Here is a 23,558-nt window from a genome sequence, read left to right on the forward strand (position 1 = left end):
AACATGAATGAGGCATGACCCCACCCTGGAAAGCTCACAGCTACAATGCACAGAGCCTGTGAAACAACACAGCAAGACTGTGCCATCTTGGCTGACGACTGGGCTTCAGTCTCGTTCCTGCCTCCATTTTATTTTCTGGCTATGGTTTTCCCTTTGCCACATTTTGTTTGTTGTACCAGCCCTGCATTATTTGTCATCAGATCCATTTCTGGAACTTCCCCAGCTCTACTCTATGTATCAGGGGAGCTGACTTTCGCAGGCTGAGTTTCCAGGGCTAATGGATCAGCTGTCCTCCAGACAGGTGATAATAATAATAATAAAACCCAAACCTGTTGTTACCAACAAGTGCATTCTGACTCACAGCAATCCTACAGGACAGGGCAGAGCTGCCCCACAGGGTTTCCAAGGAGCAGCTGGTGGATTCAAACAGCCGACTTTTTGGTTAGCAGCCGAGCTCTTAACCACTGTGCCACCACAGCCAACAGGAATTAGTAACGGGACACTGGAGGTAGAGGAAGAGAAAAGGTAAGGTGTTTCAACCACTTTCTGCCTTGGGCAGCATCTCCTCTAGCTCTAGCTTCCACCAGAGGGTCACCAAGGTTCTACCTTCTGTGTCTTAAGTCGGTAACACAGTGACACCACCACTTCACTTTGTTCCTGAAGCCTAGAAATGGTCACCATTTCCTGGTGTAATTGAACTCCCAGCGCCTCCCTCTGCCTGTCAGACTGCTCAGCTCCTGCAACTTAGTTGTCACTAAGTTGATTCAGACTCATTGCGACTCCATGTGTGTCCACGTAGAACTGTGCTCCACACGGGTTTCAACGGCTGCAATTTTTCAGGAGAAGATGGCCAGGCCTTTCTTCAGAGGCATCCCCGGGTAGACCTGAACTCCAGCCTTCCGGTTAGCAGCCAAGCTCTCAATTCTTTGTGCCTCCCAGGGCAAATAAATGTATAAATGTTGAAACACTCTTGGCAGAGGCTGTCCCTGATTTCTACCCCCACTCTCAGTATCAGAAAGATTGTTTCTCTCCTCACACCAATAGCCATGTGAAATTGTCGATGTGTTAGGTGAAAAAAAGTATCTCATGTATAATTTAATCTGAATGTCTCTTAGTATGAGTAAGTTTCAGGATTATTTTACAAGCTTAAAAGCCACTCGTATTTCCTTTTCTGTGAACTTTGCCCTTTCTTATTGATATAAGTCAATAAGAAAGAGATTTTGGTCTCTTTCTTATTGACTTACAGGAGGTATTTTTCCCCTTTCATATTTATTTTTTGACCACATTTTTGGTATTTTTGCAATATGGAAATTTGATAACAATAATATCACTCTTTCATTTATGGTTTCTGGTTTTGCATCAAACTTAGAAAAGGCCAGACCTACTCTAACACTGTTTTCTCTTTATTTATTCATTTTTAATTATTCCTTTTACTTAATGTTAATTTTTTTTTTTTTTTTTTTAATTATTGAGGGATTAATGTGTAAAGGAGACAAACAACTCCCTGGTGAACATTCTTTACACTTTTCTAGACTTTCTCCTTAGCAAAATGGGCTTGCTATGTGAGCTGTACGAGGAGGCACCTTGTCCACTCAAGTCACTGTGGCATCTACTATACTTACATGGCATCTGCACTAAGTCAACACTCAATAAATGCTGGTTGAATTACCAATTAATTTAATTCTACCATGTACACAGATAGGATCTTATCCCAGCCACTTCAAAGCTTTGTAAGCCTCTATCAACACAGCTTACCATGAAGCCCAAGTTTTCTGCATGCCAATGCCTCTGTGGTAACACATTACCAGCATTTTAGAGTGTTTGCTACTATAATTTTTATCATTGTGCAAAAATAGACTATAAACATTTTTTGGAGCATGATTATGTCTGTGTTATAAGATCTCCAAAGGATATGTGTTATAAAATCTGTTACAAGATCTACGCGGTAGTTTATGGTGATGAAAAATCGCACTGCTTAAGGGTAGGGTCGCACTGCTGACTAACGTAATTGCTGTCAATAATTTTGCACACCCGTAAAAAGTTGAACTCACAAATGTTGTGTGACAGATACATTTACAACGATGACAAAAAGGGTAGCTGCAGAGACTGCAACCAAATACCTCATGGGATTTAGTTCCTTGGTTTGGAGGTTTAGGGTCATGATTCCATGGGACGTCCCAATTAACCAGCCTAATACCGTGTTTAACGCTTCTGTTCTACTTCCTAGTTAACTGCATAGTGCCTGGGGTCTTAAAAGCTTGCAAGTGGTCATCCAAGGTACAATTGGTCTCTATTCACCTGCAGCAATAGAGGAAGAAGGAAAACCAGGAACAGGAGGAAGAAATAAAATGTGTAGCTTGCTGCCTCCATGAAGAACTGCCTTCTTTGTCATAAGACCAGAAGAACTGGGTGGTGCCTGGCTACTAACACTGGGCATTTTGTTCAAAGATTTTATAGAAGAATCCTGATCAAAGGGGGGGGGGGGGGAATGTAGAACAGAATCTCATATTCTCATGAAATTCAGATTTTCTGGAGCCATGGAGGCTAGGTGGACCCCTGAAACTATTGCCCTGATATAATCTTTAAATCTTAAACCAAAAATATTCCCTGAAGTCTACTTTAAACCAAATAATAGTTTAGCTTAACTAGTAAACAATATCTACCTTGAGCACCACGCTCTTTTAAGAACTACCTATATGGGATTAAATTGACAACAGCAACTTGAAAGATTTGAAAGGAACCATAGGGGGCGGTGAGTTTATGTTAAAGGGGGAGGAACAATTCGGAAAAGGAGGTGAGAATGGTTGTGCAACTTTAAGAACATTAAGAATGTAATCAGTGTCACTGAATTGTACATGTGGAAACTACTGAATTGGTGTATGTTCTGCTGTGTATATGCTCAACAACAAGAGAAAGACATAAATAAGATCTACAAGGGAGAACTAGACATAGAGCATGCCATATTCTACGGGCTATAAATTAAATGGTAAGGGCTAGGCAGGCAAAATGTATCAGTCTGATTAGATGCACAATAGAGAATGGTGGGGCCTGTGGCAAAGTCCAGGTTAGCCCCTCTGCCTACTGAACATGTTCAAATTAAACACATATAAACACAGTTAACTTGCAGTCAGTCAATTTGCTACAGCCACCACCTACTTCCTTGGTAGGTGGCAAAGGAACAGGGTACCTGCTTCTGAAGTTGGTAATCATTCTTTAGACAAAGTTTGTTTTTTTTCCCTTTTGCTACCAACTAGTTTTTTTTTTTTTTTTAGTGTCGATATAAGAGTGTTTGTTAAACAATTAAAAAAAAAATTAAAATGCCTAAAATATAATAGCCTTGGGAATCATATACATGAAAACCTGAGAATTTACAAGTACTTTCAAGAATGTTTCAACAGATTAAAAAATTTTAAATAATTTTCTTGCATTCCAGAAAATAATACCAACATTTACATATGGTTCTCAAGCTAACCAGAGGTACAAACAGCTCCAAGGGGTTTTAGTGGTCTTGAACTAGCTTTACCCACCAGATTTCTATCAGCCTGAATCCTGGAGGTACATGTTGACAATTTGTGGAACATACGTTCTCAGAAATTAATAGTATAGATGATAATTAAGACACAATTGAGAAAGTTGTGAAATTTTTGTTATATTAAGTGTTCCTGTGCTTCCTTTTTTTTTTTTTTTCAATATATTCTTGCTGATGTGGATTTTAGTCAGGAATACATACTTAGTAGGTTTTATACAACATGATTCTTATTATTTGTTAAGTCTACTATTAATAAATCACATTTTTAGAGGCAACAAGCATGAGTCACAGGAAAGATATTAATAATTTCACAAGATAATTTTCGGTACTGTTCACCCATGAGTGAGGTGCCTCCAAATGCGTACACCACATCCTAGATAAAAATTATCTTTCAAAGTCACACTGAATCTAATGGGCCTCTAAGATTTCTTTACCAAAGTATCAGCAATTGATGATCATTTAAGCAAGTTTTCTGTTCTCCTGTCCTTCTGTCCTCACTTACATCGGCTTTCTGGAACATTTCATCCAACCCCGTGGCTTGAGGGACCACCATAAAGCAGAGATTCCCAAGCCCACAACTCAATCCAGATTACTCCCTGAGCTCCAGTACCATGTACCCTACTTTCTACTGCACAAATTCCTCAGGTGTCCCGAGACAATCAAATTCCAACATGTCTGCAACTAAGATCAACATCTCTCTCTCCTTCCCGTCCCTCTTTGGCCCCTCTTCCTAGATTCACTATCTTGGTAAGCACTGCCACCAGGGTCTGTGAGCCCCTTGAGAACAAAGACTATTTCTCAATGTCTCTGTTTTCCTAGGGCCTAGCACAGTCACCAGAACACAGTCAGGGTTTACTCCAAGTTTGCTGAGTGAATAAAGACTTAAAGCCTTTCAGAGAGTTGGCAGTGAAGAAACAAAAGGTAAATTTAAAAATATTTTTCCTTTTAATGCAATTCCACTTCTTTTGATAAATTAAGTTAAAAATATAACGAGAATACAGCTGCTTAACGACCCCTGAGTACTTGCATGTTCATCTTCCCTAGGAGGTAACTCATTTAAAACCTAGAGTGTTTCAGGCACAGGGAAAACATGATTAAGCCACTGAAGACCTAAGATAACTCTACATTTTCTCTCATAACATGGAGGGGTGAGTAGTGCCTTACAATGTACGTAATACTATCATTGTCTTCTCTAGAATTCTCAATTGAGTTGACCTACTGAACTTTGAAAAACCATGTGGTCAGCAGATTTTTGCTCACTACCAATTTGTTATTCTATTACTCAGCCATCTACTGCCGACTCCCAAGGAATCTCTTCAGAGTTGGCACCCCACACGTCTTCAGAGTTGGCACCCCACACGTGTTGTTTCACTTACTCACTAACAAATGTTTCTTGAGCACCTAATATGGATGCCATGCAGTCTTCTGGCTGCTGGCAACAGAAGAGCAAGCAAGACAGACAAAGTCCCTGGGGTGGTGCAGATTAGGATCTAGCAAACAAGCAAAGGAGAGGTGTGTAAAGTGATGTGGAGGAAATAAATAGGGTGATTAAGCACACTCTGGAGTTCACTGTAGAGCAGTGTGGCTAGAACACAGTGACTGTCTGGGAGACTGGCTCTGGGTGACCACCACCCCCACACAAGAAGCCACTTAATAAATGTCAAGTGAATGCTGATGTTGTTGTCGTTAGGGGCCGTCGAGTCTGCTCCGATTCAAAGCGACCCTACCTACAAGAAAATGAAACAATGCCCAGTCCCCATACCATCCTCACGATAATTGTTATGCTTGAGTGCATTGTTGCAGCCACTGTGTCCGTCTATCTCATGGAGGGTCTTCTTCTTTTTCGATGACCCTCTGCTTTACCAAGCATGATGTCCTCCAGGGACTGATCCTTCCTGATAACATGTCCAAAGTATGAGACATAGTAGCCTTGCCATCCTTGCTTCTAAGGAGCATGCTGGTTGTACTTCATCCAAGACAGATTTGTTCGTTCTTTTGACAAAAAAAAAAAAATGCTGGTTGTATTTCATCCAAGACAGATTTGTTCGTTCTTTTGACAGTCCAGGTATATTCAATATTCTTCGCCAACACAATTCAAAGGTGTCAATTTGTCTTTGGTCTTCTTTATTCAACATCCAGCTTTCACATGCATAGGAGGCAACTGAAAACACCATGGTTTGGGTCAGGCACATTCTAATCTTCAAGGTGACATCTTTGCTTTTCAACACTTTAAAGAGGTCTTTTGCAGAAGATTTGCCCAATGCGATGAATCCCTTGATTTCTTGACTGTTGCTTCCGTGAGTGTTAATTGTGGAACCAAGTAAAATGAAATCCTTGACAACTTCAGTATTTTCTCCATTTATCATGATGTTGCTTACTGGTCCAGTTGCGAAGATTTCTGTTTTCTTTATGTTGAGGTATAACCCATACTGAAAGCTATGGCCTTTGATCTTCACCAGTAAGTGCTTCAAGTTTTCTTCACTTTCAGCAAGCAAGGTTGTGTCATCTGCATAACTCAGGCTGTTCACGAGTCTTCCTACAATCTTGATGCCCCCTTCTTCTTCATATAGTCCAGCTTCTCCGATTACTTGCTCAGCATACCTATTGAATGGGTATGGTGAAAGGATACAACCCTGACATACTTCTTTCCTGACTTTAAACCACACAGCAACCCCTTGTTCTGTTCAACCAACTATATGTTGGTCTATGTACAGGTTCTGAATGAGCACAATTACGTGTTCTGGAATTCCCATTCTTTGCAGTGTATCCATAATTTGTTATGATCCACACAGCTGAATGCCTCTGCATAGTCAATAAAACTCTGGTAAACATCTTTCTGGTATTCTCTGATTTCAGCCAGAACTATCTGACATCAGCAATGATATCCCTGGTTCCACGTCCTCTTCTGAATCCGGCCTGAATTTTTGGCAGTTCCCTGATATAGTGCTACAGCTGCTTTTGAATGATCTTTACCAAAATTTTACTTGTGTGTGATATTAATATATTAATGTTGTTAGCCTCATTTTTCAGGAGGTGAAGCCAATTACTGCAGTATATACTCAAGAATCTTCCAGTATCTTCTTTTCAACAAAACACCATCTTTTTGCCAATCTTAGAAATAAAAATTAGCTGCTCTTGTTGCATACTGAGTCCTGTCCTTTCCACCTCCTGCTGAAGTACGGCTCCAGGTGATACTGGCCCCTCCTACCATCTTGACTGTTCTGCTTCTTAAGGGAGCTTTTCCTCTCATCTTCAAGTAAGTGCTATCCTCCTTTCATTTCAATACATTTTTTTAAAAGTCTTACTTTGCTTTACCCTTTTTTGACTTGCTTTATTTTCACCCTCAAGCTCCCAGAGTGGAGCCAATCAAAATGAAATGAAATAGAGGGAAACAACAGGGTAAAAAAATGTACTATCTTATGAGAGTAGTGTTGCCCAACAAAATTAAAGGAAAATGGTGTAACCATTATGAAACCAGAGGCTAACTAAACACACACACACACGCACAAGTTCTAGGATGATTTAAGGTAGCTTCTCTGAATCACAAAGGAGGGAAACAATACTTAGTAGCTTCTTCTGACTGAGCTGTGAGATACAATCAGGCTCCACGCACAGGCCTATGGTAGCACAGGGCTGTGATGCTGAAAACAAACTATCTTCCTAAACACTTTAAAACAAAATAGAACAGACCCATCGTCATTGTGTCAGTCTGGACTCACAGCAACTCTCCAGGACAGAGCAGAATTGCCCCATAGGGTTTCCAAGACCATAAACCTTTACGGAAGCAAGCAGCCACATCTTTCTTTTGCGGAGCGGCTGGTGCGTTAGAACCACTGGCCTTTCGGTTAGCAGCTAAGCGCTTTAACCACTGTGCCACCAGGGCTTCCCTAAACAGCTTAGAGAACAATTCTTCTGTCTTTGAAGCCAAGGGATATCATTCCTAAATTGCCATATTTTCAGGTCTTTCAGTGACATATCACCTTGGTGTCATTAATATTCATCTCAATTGCCCATTACCTATGAAAAAAAGCAATTAGTTTAGTTAAGTAACATGTATTACTGACAACTAACTGTTATTGAGTACTGTAATAAGCACTTTCACAAATCACTGCACTCAATCCTCACAAGAAACCACCCAACTAGGAGTTGTCATCATCCCCATTTTACAGATGATGAAATTGAAGTTCAGACTGATTTAATCACAGATGTGCTAGGTGGCAATAAAAAAAAAAAAAGAGGGTTCAAATTCAGATCTGCCTGTCCCTACAACTTGTGCCTTTAACCTCTCCACTGCCTCTTAGAATGCATGAGCTGGAGCTGCAATGCTACAGAAAAAAACAAAGGGACAAACATACATAACAAAGTGTGTGTACACACACATATATGTACACACACACACATCAAAACATCTTTTTTTGGAACACCAGGGAAATATTTTTCTTCATCATAAACAATTGGACGAAAAATCATAAAACAATAAATAATCCTGATTTGTGGTAATCACAAACACTAGAAGCAATTAAGCCAGTTCCCCAACGTTTTTTGAAACAAGTCAGACGCATTGTCTTCCAATCACTTACGTACCTGATTTTTCAAAGGCCCGAGGAAGCCTAGATTTTCTGCCATTCGCTGAGCTTGACTGTCCTTTATTCCTTCAAAAATGTCTATTTGCTCCTGGTAAAAATGAACCAAACAAGTGAAATTAGGACAGTCAAGTGAGAAGATTTACAACCTCAAAAGAAAATGCTTAACATATATTTGCAAAAGAGTAATTAAAGTATGGCATCTTTCCAGTATCTCCGAGCAGGGCTACTGCAGCTGCCTAAAGGGTATGTTTTAATTAGCAGACCATCTATGGAACAGCCTTTCCAAAAACTATATAATTCTTCAGGGTGGCATGCTGACAAGACAATCTGATGCCAGTTTTCACTTTTAATTACTATACAGATGGCACTGATGAATATTTAGTCAGTTAATTTTTATGACATCTTTTGGAAGACTTCCAAAATAAGGTTTTCCTGCCTAATACTGCTGTCAGGTTTAGAGCTTGTCATACACAGGTTAAGTATCACCTTAGGATTTACACACCCTATTGATGATAATATCGATGATAATTATTAATAACACCTTAACTCTACAAAGTGCCATTCTCCCAAAACATACTGAGCGATGATCATATATGTTGCTTTATGTATTCTCCCAACAAAGGGGGATAACTTGTTTTAAATAATGTTAATTTTGAAAATGGCCAGTTATTATTATTGGTCAGTCAGCATGTGAAGTCTCCATTTAACTACCCAGGTAGTTAATTTAAATAAGTAATATTAGTGAACATATTTTCAAACCAGTCACCAAAGTGTGAGTACATTATCTAGAAAAGAAGGTCAAGAAACAAAAGTGCCTCTTTTTGAAGCAATAAAAAAATCACATTCTAAAAGAAATATTTCTGCTAGAAATTTTGAATGAGATTTTTTTTAGCACTAAGAACCCAGAATTAAAACCTAAAATTACATTGCTAAAGATCGTGGATTTATCTTTTTAAAGAATATTCTGAGGTAGATTAAGAAACATTTTCTACACATCACTTCATTTAATCCTCACAATTTTATGTGGTGGAAATGACCTCATTCATATTTTACTCATATTAAAAATGAGGCTTAGAGACATTAAGAAACTTGCTAGCTAGTTAGGATTTGAACTTAGATCCTCTTGTCTAGAAATAAATCTTAATATCAATAAAAAGAATAGGATTTCAAGAGCTGCAACAAATTGACAGAAACTGGACCTTAGAAAGGTGCTATTTTACATCAGTAGGAGTCACTATCGAAATGCTGGTGGTTTGAACCTACCCAGAGGCACCAGGGAAGAGAGGCCTGGTGATCAGCTTGAAAACACTATGGAGCACAGCTCTACTCTGCAAGGCATAAGGTCGCCATCAGTTGGAATCAACTCAATGGCAACTGGTTTGGTTTTTGGTTTGTTTTATATCAATAATACTGAGAGACATCAATATACTCTCTGGTTCATATCTGGTCTCCCAGGAGACAACATGTAATCATATGTGCCGTCACTGGGACAGAGTTAATCAAGAGGAAGTGGAAATAACACATCCCCTCCCACAGGTTAATTCTTGGGGCAAGTTAGATAGAAACGAACAAGGGAAGAAGAGGAGGTTGGAAGAAGGAAAGAAGGAAGGGGAGAAAAAGGAAAGAAAAAAACCCTTGAAGAGTGAATTCCTTGATTCCACCCAACCTTCACAGGAGTCCTGGTGGTGCACTGGTTAAAGTGCTTGGCATATAACTGAAAGGTCGGCGGTTCAAACCCACCAGCAGATTCACTGGAGAAAAGGCCTGTCGATCTGCTCCCAGGAAGATTACAGCCTACGTTTACTCTGTCACTTGGGTTGCTATGAGTCTGAGTCCACCTGACGTCACACCACCACCCCCCAACCTTCAGCTGGACACCTACTAAGGGAAAGGTCTCAACATTTCCATACATTAAATCCCAGAAACAGATTTACTGCTGCCAGCCTCAGACTCCACATTAAACATTTAATAGCGTCTACGATAACAATCAATTAACACGGCACAGGCAGTAATTTAAACATACCTTAAAAATAAGTTCTGGAGAAGAAGCTGCTACCTCTTCGATGTCAACGCCCCCCTGGGGACTGCCCACCAGAACAGGGCCATTGCAAGACCGATCCATCAGAATCGCCAAGTAGGTTTCTCTGGAAATGTCCAGGGCTTCAGCTACCATCACCTACCACATTAGTGGGAAAGTCAAATTAATGCAGCATTGAGTTGATTTCCACTTGGAATCTATACAAACTTGTGACACAAATCAAACAGCTTCATTTTCAGGCTCTTAAAACCCTGTGACTGAGCTTTCAGAGATCTGGGAGTTCTGCTCTCCTGGTACGCAGTGCCATTTCCACCTCCTTAATTGATCCTGTTAACTTCTTCAAGTGACAGGTATTTGGTTTGCCTCAAGGAACCTTCCCGCTTTAATCTCTCTTTTTTTTTTTCTCCTTGAGAAACCCTGTCACTTGAGAAAAACTCCAGGGAAGCAGCTGTTATTTTAATTTGAGATATTTAACAGTACATATATATTACTGCACTGATTTTTCTCAGATTTCACTGGTGGAAAATCAAGTATGACTGCCAAAGAAGCGTTCTTTTCACGGAATGGCTGATGCTTCGTATGTTTGTATACTTCTGTCTCCTGGATCACTGTATTTTATTTAATTTTACACTTTCTTTTAAATTACAAACATGATACTTGCTTATTCAAAAATCAGGCAAATGATATCAAAAGTATATAAACTAAAAAGTAAAAGCTGCTCACTGCCGTACATCCCTACCGCACACACCCCTAACACACACGCCCCCACTAAAAATGCACCCTTTGGGCCCTTTCAAGGTGGCACTAGTAGATCAGTGGAAGACTTCTCACCTTCCACGCAGGAGAGCCAGGAGACCCCTGCCAATGCACCTGAGAAGCAGCTACCACCTGTCAGTGGAGGCCTGTATCTTACATGAGGCCGAACAGGTTCCAGTAGAGCTTCTAGATCAAGACAGACTAGGAAGAAAGGCCTGTCGATTTACTTCTGAAAATCAGCCAGTAAGAACCCCATGGATTCACAACAGTCTAGTCCAATCTGCAGCCAATCGCGGGGCCAGCAAAGGAGCAGGCAGCCTTTAGTTCCTTTCTGCATGGGGCTGCCATGAGTCGTGAGCTGACTCCACAGCACCTAACGACAACAAGGTGGCCACTAGTCCAGACGGAACCTTGTGATAATTAGAAAAAGGTGCCCTTTGCTCTGGAAGGATGGGGCCACATGCCAGGACCACGGCTCAGCAAGAGGCAGGTGGGATGGACAGAGTTGAGCCTTCACTCCCTGCCTAAGCCAGGTACCCTTTGCTCTGCACAAATTCAACAGCTGAATGCAGCAATCATCCCAGGAGAAACCAAGACGAATTTTTTATTCCCTTTTCAATGCATCTGCAAGCACTACAGTAATGGAATTATCTGACACATGGAAGCATATTATCTGCACTAGAATTCCTTTCTTTCTTAACCTGACACTACAGCGTGAACATCTGTCCAAGATCTTTTCTCTCCATAATGACTGCAAGTACGTATATGCCATTAGTTACTTAACCATGGAGTCCCTAGGTGATGCAAATGCTTAAAACACTCAGCTGCTAACTGAGAGGCTGGAGGTTCCAGGGGGGTCTCAAAAGAAAGGCCTGGCAATCTACTTCCAAAGAATCAGTCACTGAAAAGCCCCATAGGGTTTCCAAGGCTGTAATCTTTATGGAAGTAGACTGCAATATCTATCTCCCGTGGAGCCGCTGGTGGGTTAGAACTATTGACCTTTGGGTTAGCAGCCGAGTGCTTTTAACCACTGTGCTACCAGGGCTCCCTGCCATGCCCCTACTGACAGATATTTATGTGGCCTTCAATTTTCTAAACTGCTACCTTAGTGATTATTTTTGTATTTAGTCATTTGTTTTAGTATCCTTGTAGATAAGGTCCCTGGAACTAAAACGGCTAGGATTTAGGCTTTTTATATTTATAATTTTTCTAAGTACCGTCAAATTGTCCTCCAGAGGCTGTACCAACTTATACTCCCAACGAGGATAGTAAAAGACACATTCAAAGGTTTTTAAAAGAAAATAAGGACACCCTCATAAATAATCAGTAATAGAACTGAAAATAATAAGAGCGCTTAACTGCTTTTACTAAAACTAGTTCAGTAATAGGTTTTACAAAAAATTGGCAAAATAGCATTCAATTTTAGCTACTCAGATACCAGAAAAACACTAAGTTTTAAGCCAAATAAAATGGAAAAAAACACATGATAATTTAAAATGATACAATGGAATGAAGATATAACTCCCTCTTGAAATGTTTTTCAAATCTTTATAGAATGCATCACCAGAAAGAAAATACCTTATAAGAGGCTTCATACTAACTCTTTTATCATAAATGGCTAGTAGCTCATGAGAACATAAAAACTATTTCTTGATATCTGGTGTTAGGATTATCATAGAACCATTCTGATTTCAAGTTGGTTGTTCTTGCCAACAGTACAGGTCAGTGAAGGCCAATCTAACAGCAAATACCTGAATTCTCCTCTCTGCCTTTACGTTGTCTGAAACACAGTCATTTCTCAGAATTTCTGATTTAGGAGTGGGAAAATATTTGAAGCAAAAATATTTAGCACTACCCTTTCCTCATCAAATATAGTAACTTCAGTTTATAGAGGTAACATGAAGTTCACCTTTTAAGCAACAACGTTAATACAAACATTATAATTAAGGCGATCAGTTCCTCTAGAAATCTCTCTAGAAGGAGGAAGCTGTTTTAAGAAACTTGGTAGGCACAAAACACCAAAAGAGGAGCATGTTTTGTTTGTGCTTTCGGGTCTACTGGCATAGTTACTATTCACTTTCTAATGTGGAGTTAGTTTAGTAAATAAGATTTAAAGATTTTTGGTAGTTATTCTTAGAAGCAACACAACATTGTAACTTTTTAGTGTAAGTGTCACTCAAGAGTCCTATTCTTAATCTTCTAAAATGTTGACAGATGTGCTCTGCATTCCATCAAAATTCTATTTGCAAAGACCAGATGCTATCTCAAACAACCCCTTCTTGGTAGAAAGAATGTATTACTCTTTAAGAAAAAGTCTCCAGGAAAATGAAGACTATCAATAGAAAATTCAAAACAAAATTACACGAAGCCAATTTTTAATGTTATTGTGCCGTCTGTGACTCAAGATGTCAGAATGTTTTAGCAACTGTTATAGGGAGAACCTAAACAGACTCCATGAGCACTTAGCCCCTGAGAAGCTTAGCTAGGCACATTTTAAAAAAGCTTCTTCCATGAGTTACACAGGGAATGAATGTCACCACACTTCCTTTTGGGAGTTCTCTTACATACAAAGCTTTTTAACTTTCTTTACCCGACTTGACCACTGAACCTTTTTTTCTTTTTTTTAGTATCAATGCTACTCGAATTGTGGTATGTGGATGAATACCAGTGTACAAGCTATTTGTAACAGGACTGTGAATAGGAAAGATAAAAAGTATACTTGTATCTGCGGAGCAGTAACCACTAGCGGCACTGAATCATGGACCACATGAGGAGCAGGACCGTTTGACATCCCCCGTTACCACCCCAAGGACCACACAACACATTGGCACAGATTAAGAAAAAAAATCTCGTGTATTATTTTCTTAAATAAAGCTTAGTAATTGAAAGTCTCTATAAGCCAGGGGGAGTCTACCTAGATGCACCTCGGAAGAAAGGCCTGGTGATCTACTTCCACAAAATCTGCTATCGAAAACCCTCTGGAGCACAGTTCTACTCTGACACACATGGGGTCGCCATGAGTCGGAACTGACCTGACAGCAACGGGTTGTGGTTTATAATCTGGGGACTTCTGCTTCTGAAATGATAGAGTAGATGTACTTTTCCCTACTCCTCTTGCTAAGTACCTGGAAACCCTGGTGGTGTAGTGGTTAAGCGCTATGGCTGCTAACCAAGAGGCCTGCAGTTTGAATCCACCGGGCGCTCCTTGGAAACTCTATGGGGCAGTACTACTCTGTCCTATAGGGTCGCTATGAGTCGGAATCAACTCGATGGCAGTGAGTTTGGTTTGGTTTTTCTTGCTAAGTACAGGTAAAACCTTTGACAATATACATAAAACAAACTTAAGAAGACTTTGAAGGTAGGGAGAAGAAGACATATTAGCTAGGAAGCTCAGGATCCAAGGAACAACATGGTGATGAGTTCCCTGGCTTCCTTTTTGCCTTGTAAATTTCTCAGCCTGGGTGCTAGAGAAGTCAGCCACCCAGAAACACCAAAGGTGCAGACTAAGAAATCTCCAGGCCTGTATTGTTTCACTAGAGAATTCTATCAAATACTTAAAGAAGAATTAGCACCAACTATAAATAATCTCTTCCAGAAAGCAGAAGAGGAGGAAACACATCTCAATTCATTTCATGAAGCCAGCGTTCATCCAATAGCAAACCCAGAAACAGACAACACAAAAAAGGAAGTCAACACCCATATGCCTCATGAATGTCACGCAAAAACTCTTCATAAAATATTAGCAAGGATAATTAATATATAAAGAGAATTATACACGAGGATTTTCAATTTGAAAATCAATGCAATCTGCTGCATTAACAAGCTAAAGAAAAAAACTCACATGATTTTATCAATTAATGAAGAAAAAACTCATTTGATAGTATTCCACTCCGACTAGAGAGAAAAACTCTTCTAAAAACAGAAATAGAGGAGTGTTTCCTCAGCCCAATAGACAGCATCTTCAAAACACCTACAACTCACACTACACTCATAATAGTGAAAGACTGAATGCGTTCCCCCTAAGGTCAGGAACAAGGCAAGGAGGACGACTGTTACGACTCTTACTCAACATAGTGCTGGAAGTTCTAGCCAGCAAAATAAGGAAAGAAATGGCAATAAAAAGTACACATATTGGAAAGAAAGAAATAAAATTGTCCCTATGTGCAGATGACATGAGGGGTTATGGAGAAAATTCCAAAGAATCTATTTAAAAAAAAAAAAATCTAGAACTTATTAAAAAGTAGGTGCCACAAGGTCACAGGACACAAGACACACATACAAAAATCACAGCACTGAACTCATGGGTACCAAAATTGAGACTCTAATATCCTCTATAATGAATTAAAAAATGAAATATTTAGATGTAAATTTAACAAAACATGTATCATACTTATATGCTGAAAACTATAAAATGATGGAAAAAAAAGTAGATCTAAGTAAATGGGGAAACACATCATGAATTGGAAGACTCAAAATTGCAATTCTCTCTAAATTGAGATACAGGTTTAAGAAAATTCTATCGAAATCCAAGCAAGATTTTTTTTTTTCAGGTAAAGATTACTCTAAGATTTATACAGAAAGCCATAGAACTAGAAGAGCTAAGACAGTTTTTAAAAGAATAAACTGAGAACAATCAGTCTACCCAATTTAAAGGCTTATGAAATGGCTACAGTAATCAAGACTGTGTGGTACTGATAGAGTAAAAGGCATTATATTAATGGAAGAGAACAGAAAACCTAAAAATAGACCCACACAAATATGCTCACTTAATTTTTGATATTCAAAAGCAATTCAATAGAGGAAAGATAGCCTTTTCAACAAAAGGTACTGGAGTAGGTAGACAGCCACAGGCAAAAAAAAAAAAAAAAACCCTCTATCTAAGTCTAGAAAGAAAGTTGGAGAAAATCTTTGGTATGTAGGCTGTTGATGTTATTTGCCCTCAGGTCTCACTCATGTCAACGCCAGGTGTGCTGGAACGCGGGGCGACCCCTGGGTAGGTTCTGACGACCAACGTTTTGGCCAGTAGTTGAGTGCCACCCAAAGACCTGGTATGTAGGATACGGCTTGGTAAAGAATTCTTAGACTTGATACTAAAAGCACCATTTGTAGAAGGAAATATTAATAAGTAGGACGTCATCAAAATTAAAAGTTTTCTTTGCAAGAGGCCTTGTTAAGAGGATAAAAAGACAAGCTATGACTAGAAGAAAATATTTGCAAACTACACATCTGATAAAAGACTAGAATCTAAAATAACTCTCAAAACTCAGTAGTAAAAAAAACAAAAACAAAAGCAATCTCATTAGAAAACAGGCAAAAGACATAGACATTTCACCAGAGGACATACAGATGGCAAATAAGCACAAGACAAGATGTCCAGCATCATTAACCATTAAAAAAAAAAAAAAAAAATCCGACTCATAGCGACCCTATAGGACAGAGTAGAACTGCCCCATAGTTTCCAAGGAGCGCCTGGTGGATTGGAACTGCTGACCTTTTGGTTGGCAGCTGTAGCACTTAACCGTGACGCCACCAGGGTCTCCTTAGGGAAATATAAAAAAAAAAAACACAATGACATATCACTACACACTTATCAGAATGATTAAAATTAAAATGACAACACTATAATACGGCAAAATATTAAAAGTATATCTGAGAGATGGGACAGTGTGAGGCTTTTATTATTTCAGCTTCTCAGTATTTTTCAAATTTTCTTTCCTAAGCATGTGTCATTTAAAAAACAAACATTTCTAAAAAAAAAAAACACCAAATTCTGGCAAGGATGAGGAGAAAATGGATCACCCATACATTGCTATTGGGAATGAGAAATGGTCTGGCCAGGCTGGAAAAGAGTTTGGAATTTTCTTAAAAAACTAAACATGCAACTACCGTACAACTATAAGTAAGTACCATATGACTCAGCAATTGTGTTCTAGTGCATTTATCCCATAGAAATGAAAACTTACGTTCAGACAAAAACCTGTACACAAATGCTTACAGCAGCTTTATTTGTAACAGCCCAAAACTAGCAACAACCCAGATGTCTTCACTGCGTGAATGGTTAACCAAACTATGGTACCTACATGGTAATATACATACCATGGAATACTATGTGGTCAATAAGGAGAAACACACTACTGATAAACACAACAACCTAGATGAATCTCCAGAAAATTACGCTGAGTGAAAAGGGTCAATGACAAAAAGTTACATGTTGTATAACCTCATTTACATATTATAGAAATGACAAAACTATAGAAATGGAGAATAGATTAGTGATTCCTACTACTACTACCCATTGCTGTCTCGCTGTCGAGTCAATTCCGACTCACAGGGACCCTGTAGGACTGAGTAGAACTACCCCACAGGGTTTACAAGGAGTGGCTGGTGGAGTAGAACTACTGACCTTCTGGTCAGCAGCAGAGCTCTTAACCACTGCGCCACCAGGGCTCCAGATTCAGTGATTGCCAGGGGCTAAAGAGGGAGTCTGGCAGGAGCAAATCAGATAGATTTATAAAAGGGTAACATAAGGAATCCTTGTGGTTAACAAAATGCTGTGTACCCTGACTATATCAATACCAATATCCCGGTTGTGACACTGTACTATAGTTTTACAAGATGTTATCATGGGAAGAAGCTGGGCAAAGAGTACAGGGATCTCCCTGTATTGTTTCTTATAGCTACATGTAAATCTATAATTATTTTAAAATAAAAAGTTCATTAAAAAAATTTCTGTAATCCTAATGACAATTTTAATATCAAATATTGATGTTTACATTAGGCACTTATATGCATGTACTAATTTATTTCACCTTTAAAAATCACATCAGGTGGATTATTATTTCAATTTGAAAGTAAGGCATGGGTTATTAAATGGTGGAACACCATTAAACATAATACTAAAAGAAAAAAAATAATTTCCACCTGATAACTTCACTGCTATATTCTAGAACACGTGCCTGGGACATAAAAGAAGTCCAATATATACTTTCTGAACAAATAATCAGATCTGTCAGATTCTCAAAGTATGAACCTCATTTACCCCTAAAAGTTCACCTGTGCTCTTGCCAGCTGCAAGGCGAACAATGAACAACACCAACGCCACCAGCTGCCACTGAGTCCACTGCGACCCATGGCGCCCCCATGTGTTTCAGCAAGAACCGCGTAGGGTTATGGCTCATAACGAGATTTAAAAGGGAGATAAAAGCACTGTGCCGAGCCAACCAAAAACAAAGGAGCAAAATGAAACACTTGAGTTCTGAACAGTTTTTGCATCTACCTGAGAGGCAGTGGGAAAGGGAAATGATGAGCAGTTTTGTTTGTTTGCTCCCTCAACATTTAGAAAGCCTTTGTGCTCTTAGAGGATGGAGCTAACGGCCTGACAGTATTCGTCTCCCTCCAGCTCAGTGTCCTTTTCAGAGCCAGTACAGACCCACTCATAGTAGTAAGTATACTAGGAATCAGCTGATGATTTTTTAGGTCATGTCAAAAATGTTCCAGAAACTCTCTCTGAAAAGTAAAAACAAAACATACTGCCTCCATGTCCCCAGGCAATGCACACCAGCAGAGATCATCAATCCACGAGGCTGTGTCACCACAACGGGCAGACGTCTCCCCAAACTGTGGCCATAATTCACTACTGCATTGAGGCCTTTTAACCACCCACACTCCTGGAGCCAGTTTCACAGGTGTGTGGCTGCACAAGGCCTCGTGTTCAGAAGGGCCCCGTGCTTGGTTTACTGCTCTGCTGTTGCTGTCTAGAAATCTGACCAAGGGTTCCTGCATTTTTATTTTGCAGTGGACCCTGCAAATCCTGTAGATGGTCCTTGGTACATGAGGGTGATATGGCAAAGGGGAAAACACTGTCACTATTTCAGGAATGAGGACTGAAGACTGAGGCAGGCCACTTGGCCACTTGGCTCTTCAGAGCTTATCTTCCATGTGTATGTGTATGTGTGTGTACATGTGTGTGCACCTGTGTGTGAGAGAGCATGTGTGTGGACTATGTGTGAGAGCACCTGTGTGTGCGTGTGTGCATGAGAGAAGGAGAGACACACACACTTAGGTGCTCCAGCAGACCTGACTAATTCGACACACTCCCAGCAACAACAGTGGCTCAAAACAGCAGTAATCTCAAAGCGCGGGCTATACAGGGGCACTCCGAAAGACCACAATGGGAGCAGGCAATTCTGATATAAAGGACTGAGGGTGGGAAGATGTCCCCCACTGAGAGTAAGAGCTCAGCTGCTTTACCAAGTCCTTCTCAGCTTGAAACAGATGCCTCTGCGTTCTGAAAGGAAAAGGCATTGCTCTGGTCACTCACTCCCACCCACTTTCGTTAAATGCTGATGAGAAAAAATAATACTGGTATTATAGAGCCATTTTTATTCTTCCTAAAGTCACACCAATTAGTAAACAGATCATGTGAGGTTTAAGAAACCAAATGGCACGTTGCCAAAGAGCAGTGCTTCATTAGATTCTGTCAAAAACGAAGCATGATTTTTCTTTCTTTTTTTTAAACACAGACATAGAAAATTACCAAAAGCAATCAAATTACCTTTTTAACTTTCACACCATTTTTTGGAGTTTGCTTTGTTGCTAGATTATACCCAATCATCTGTTTAGCCAGCTGTCCCACAACTTTAGGGCTACAGAGAGAGAAAAGAGAATATATTCCCATGTTAAAAATCATTTTAAAGCAGTGTCTAAATATACCCATTACCATGCTACACAGTGTCCACATCCACCCTGTGGGTCTTTCTGTTCATACACTATGTGCCTAGCAGTAGTGCAGGCTAACAGAGAAGGGAAAAAACACATGAATGAATGAAATATAAAATGCCTGCTAACCTCTACTATTCTTTCCCCCAAATAAGTTACTGTCATAGTAAAGAGACAATGCTGAAATGCCTAAAAGACAAAGTTAAGAGATGAAAACAGAACAAAGATTTGATGGTGGGCAATTTTGAGCAATGAGGGGGATAAGAGAAGGCGTAACAATCAAACTAAATAATATGAAAAGCTGTGTGACAGGAACAGGGAGGAGAGGGAAGTGTCTGGTGCTGGGAAGCATGAAAGAAAAGACAGGCTTAGTTAAAGGAAGGACTATCAGAGAGGAGATACAACTGATGCCGCTAGTAATGGGAGCCCCTGCAAGCTCCTTAATAGGGGAGTGGCGTTATGGAAGTACAGGCCTAGTGGCGCAATGGTTAAAAGCTTGGCTGTTAACCAAAAGGTTAACAGTTCAAATCCACCAGCCATGCCTTGGAAACCCTACGGGGCAGTTCTACTCTGCCCTATAGAGTTGCTGTGAGTTGGAATCACCTCAATGGCAGCGAGTTTGGCTTTTTTTGTTTTTTTTTCGGTATTATGGAAGTAGCAGTTAATTTGCAAGTTGTATCATTTCCAACATTAATGATGAATCACTGGCTGTCTAAGAGAGGAGGAGTGTTAAGTTTTTACAAATTAGGCAAGAAAAATCCTTTAACGGGAGAGGAAAGACTGAGCATTACCAGAGCGTGCTCTCTGTCACATCTGTTCCCCCTACTTGTACCTCTGCTCCTGCCCTGCCCAGCCCTCTTTCTTAGTGCTCCTCTCAGTCCTGAACAAGATCTTCCATAATTGCTTGGCCCAAAGAAAAGGAACTAAAACCTCCAGACTTACTCTTTTGTCAAATGAACGCCTCCTTTCAACCCGCTGTTGAAGACACCTTTTCCTCTTCCTCCAGCTAAGATCTGGGCTTTTAAAACAATTTCTTTTGCATCTGAAAAAGAAATATTCAGAGTTGGTAGCTGATTTTAAAATCTCTCTCTTTTTTTTAAAGCAACAAGGAGAGTAATAATGACATATAACTTCCAAAAGTAACTAGTGAAAGCTTTCTCAAACCAACTTTGAAAATAAAAACAACAAAGAATTTCAAACACTCATGTGCCTAAATGCAAAGTTTGTTTACTGAGCACATTCAAATGCTTCCTTCAGGTTTAATCAGCTAATACTCAACCATCCCAAGGGAACAGAAGGCATCACTCTCTTGCTCTGTTGTGTTGAAGGAAGAAAGATGATAAATAAATCCAGGATGGAAATATAAATTTTACTGCGTAATGACACTCCCATGTGCCAGAAGCAACAATCAGCCAGTCAGAGAAACTACCTACCTGTCATCTACCTGAGGTGTCAAAGGAAAGACTGGATTATGTGGGGGGAAAGTTTTATAGGCAAGAAGAAAAGGCAGTTTTTAATAATTCTATTCATGGAAACCAATAGTTCTCTAGGTAGTCGTTTACATGTTGATAGAGTTGGGTAAGAGCCGAGAAAATGGATTAAAACTAAAAGCAAACAATATTTGAAAAGTTTTTGCAAGGTTACAAAACATTCCAGTGGAAAGTGGTTGTGGACTCTTCATTTCTAGACACACTCAAGGAAAGAACGAACTCCCTGTTCTTGACCTTTTAGATCAGAGTCGCAAACTAAAGTGTCTCACAGGACACTGGATGCACAAAGCAGCTTGTGGATACCTGAGGCCTCTACCAAACAAGAGAGGTCACCTCCACAACTTCACAAAAAAAAAAGGAAAGGGGAGGGTGGGGAATCCCAAAGTGAAAAATGTTCAAAAAATCAAACCATACACATTGTCAGGTCATAGCTGGCATCCTCTGTTCTGCCCTTTTATAAAGCAGAGAACTAAATTAACTAATCTTTACCAGTTGCTCTTGACTCATGGCCAACCCACGTATGTCCGAGCAGAGCTGTGCGCCACAGGGTTTTCCATGGCTAAGATCTTTTGGAAGTAGATGACCACAGCTTTCTCCCACGATGCCTCTGGATGGATTTGAGCCAAGAACCTTTGCTTAGTAGCCGAGCGCTTAACTGCTTACACTACCCGAGGACTACTAATAATCTTCTACAAGGCACTAACTCCATATTTTTACGCAAATAACACACACCTTTTACATTTGTTTGTCTGCTAACCAACCTTTCCTGCTTGTGAGGTATACTCGTAAGTGGTAAACAAGGGATAAAGATCAAACACTGAATGGAAGAAGAACCTGAAGGAAAACCAAGAACTAGAAAAGATACAGAGTAGAGGTCCCTTGCCAGCTAACACAGCACGGCGTCACTATCTTAAGCACAGCCATCAATGACCCTGGAGAGGGAGCTAACTTCATGAAGCTCCAAATAGGAGACAGAGCACCTGGTAACCAGAGAAATGCGCTTTCCCACCCCTTGCTTTTCTGCCCCACACACCAAACCACTTTGGCTAGATAGCTACTGGTGAACCACCAGCCCAGATCTGCCCCACCCCCACCTGCTGGTTCCTGAGATGCCAATTTCCCCACTTTTCTCTTTTTCTTTCTCCCTCTCACCTAGCCCTTACCTCACTTCTACCCTTTTCTGCTTGGCTATGCCATGCTGCCTTGGCAATACAAGGTTAGAGAGAACAGCCTGCTGCCAGCTGGGTCTGCCCCCTGCCCCCCGCTGGTTCCTGCCACACCATTTTTTTTTGTTCTTTTTTCTTTTGCCCCTTTCTCTATTTTCTTTCTCCCTCCCATGAGGCCCCATACCCTACCTCTATACCTTTCCACTGAGCTAGGCCACACCACCTTGGCAAGAATGACACTGGCCCACTGCTAGCCAAGTTCCATCCCACCCCCACCTACCAGCTCCTGCCGCATCATTTTTTTTCCCCTTCCTTCCTTTTCTTTCTCCCTCTTATGTAGCCCCAAACCCTACCTCAACCCCTTCCTGTCAAGCCACAATGTGTTGCCTTGGCTAAAGAGCCTCTGGCCCAATTCCAGGTGGGTATGTCCCATCCCCACCCACCAGCTCCCGCCACTTGATTTTTTTCTCCCTTTTTTTCTATTACTTTCTCCTTCCCACTTAGCCTAATACATCACCTCTACCCCTTCCTGCTGACCCCCTGGGTACATCCTGCCCCCACAAGCTGACTACTACCTTTTCTTCTCTTTGTTTCCCCAACTAGCCTCGTGCCCAACACCAGCTTCCACTGGCCCTACCTGCAGCTAGAACATCCCTGGCAAACAGGCCCGTCACTGCACTGGACCCTCACTGTACCTCCCCACCCGCCACTTGGCCAGTTAGTGAACAAAGGAAAGTGAGCCTGTATCACTCCCCATCCGACACTCCTGCATATTTCACAAGGGGCTGGGAACTTTCCCACACCACTGGACCAAAATCAGGACACTGACAGTGCTCATCCAGTCCACTCTCAGCCACCTCGTCAAAGCACTGTACAGTGAAGCAGGCTCACCTGCTTGCTGCTGTCCTGTCCACCCAGACGAGGTGGCAGGAGCTACTGTACCCACAGAAGAGCTAGCAGAAAAGCATGCTGGGCCCATCTGCCCTGACATATCAAGACAACACAAAGAAGCCAGATGAAACAAACAAACATACAATCAAAAAAGAAAGAAAATAGTATCTTAATGTCTCGGAGACAGCAGACAATATCAAAGCATATAGAAAAGTGGGACAAGGTGGCACCAGCAAGTGACCAAATAATCAAGGAACTACTTCATATGCAATTCAAAGGACTAAAACTTAGGGCTCTCTAAGAGATTAGGAAATAAATCAAGGAAAGCACAAACAAAACCAATGAAAACAAAGCCAAGGAAATAAAAGAATTCAGAAAAATAAT

General features: G+C 40.5%; 1 protein-coding gene across 2 annotated transcripts in view; it reads right to left on the reverse strand.

Moving 5' to 3' along the window:
* Nucleotides 1–23,558, reverse strand: part of SUCLG2 (succinate-CoA ligase GDP-forming subunit beta) — a 345,782-nt gene that overhangs the window by 149,032 nt on the left and 173,192 nt on the right. For both annotated transcript variants that reach the window (XM_049861944.1, XM_049861943.1), the window contains exons 3-6: nt 20,570–20,669; nt 19,464–19,554; nt 10,139–10,291; nt 8,114–8,203 (exon numbers count right to left, since the gene is read on the reverse strand). In XM_049861944.1, coding sequence (XP_049717901.1) covers nt 8,114–8,203; nt 10,139–10,291; nt 19,464–19,554; nt 20,570–20,669 — 434 coding nt within the window. The remainder of the gene's footprint in view (nt 1–8,113; nt 8,204–10,138; nt 10,292–19,463; nt 19,555–20,569; nt 20,670–23,558) is intronic.

This window comes from Elephas maximus, chromosome 20 (genome assembly GCF_024166365.1).
Source record: "Elephas maximus indicus isolate mEleMax1 chromosome 20, mEleMax1 primary haplotype, whole genome shotgun sequence".
NCBI classification, from domain to species: domain Eukaryota; kingdom Metazoa; phylum Chordata; class Mammalia; order Proboscidea; family Elephantidae; genus Elephas; species Elephas maximus.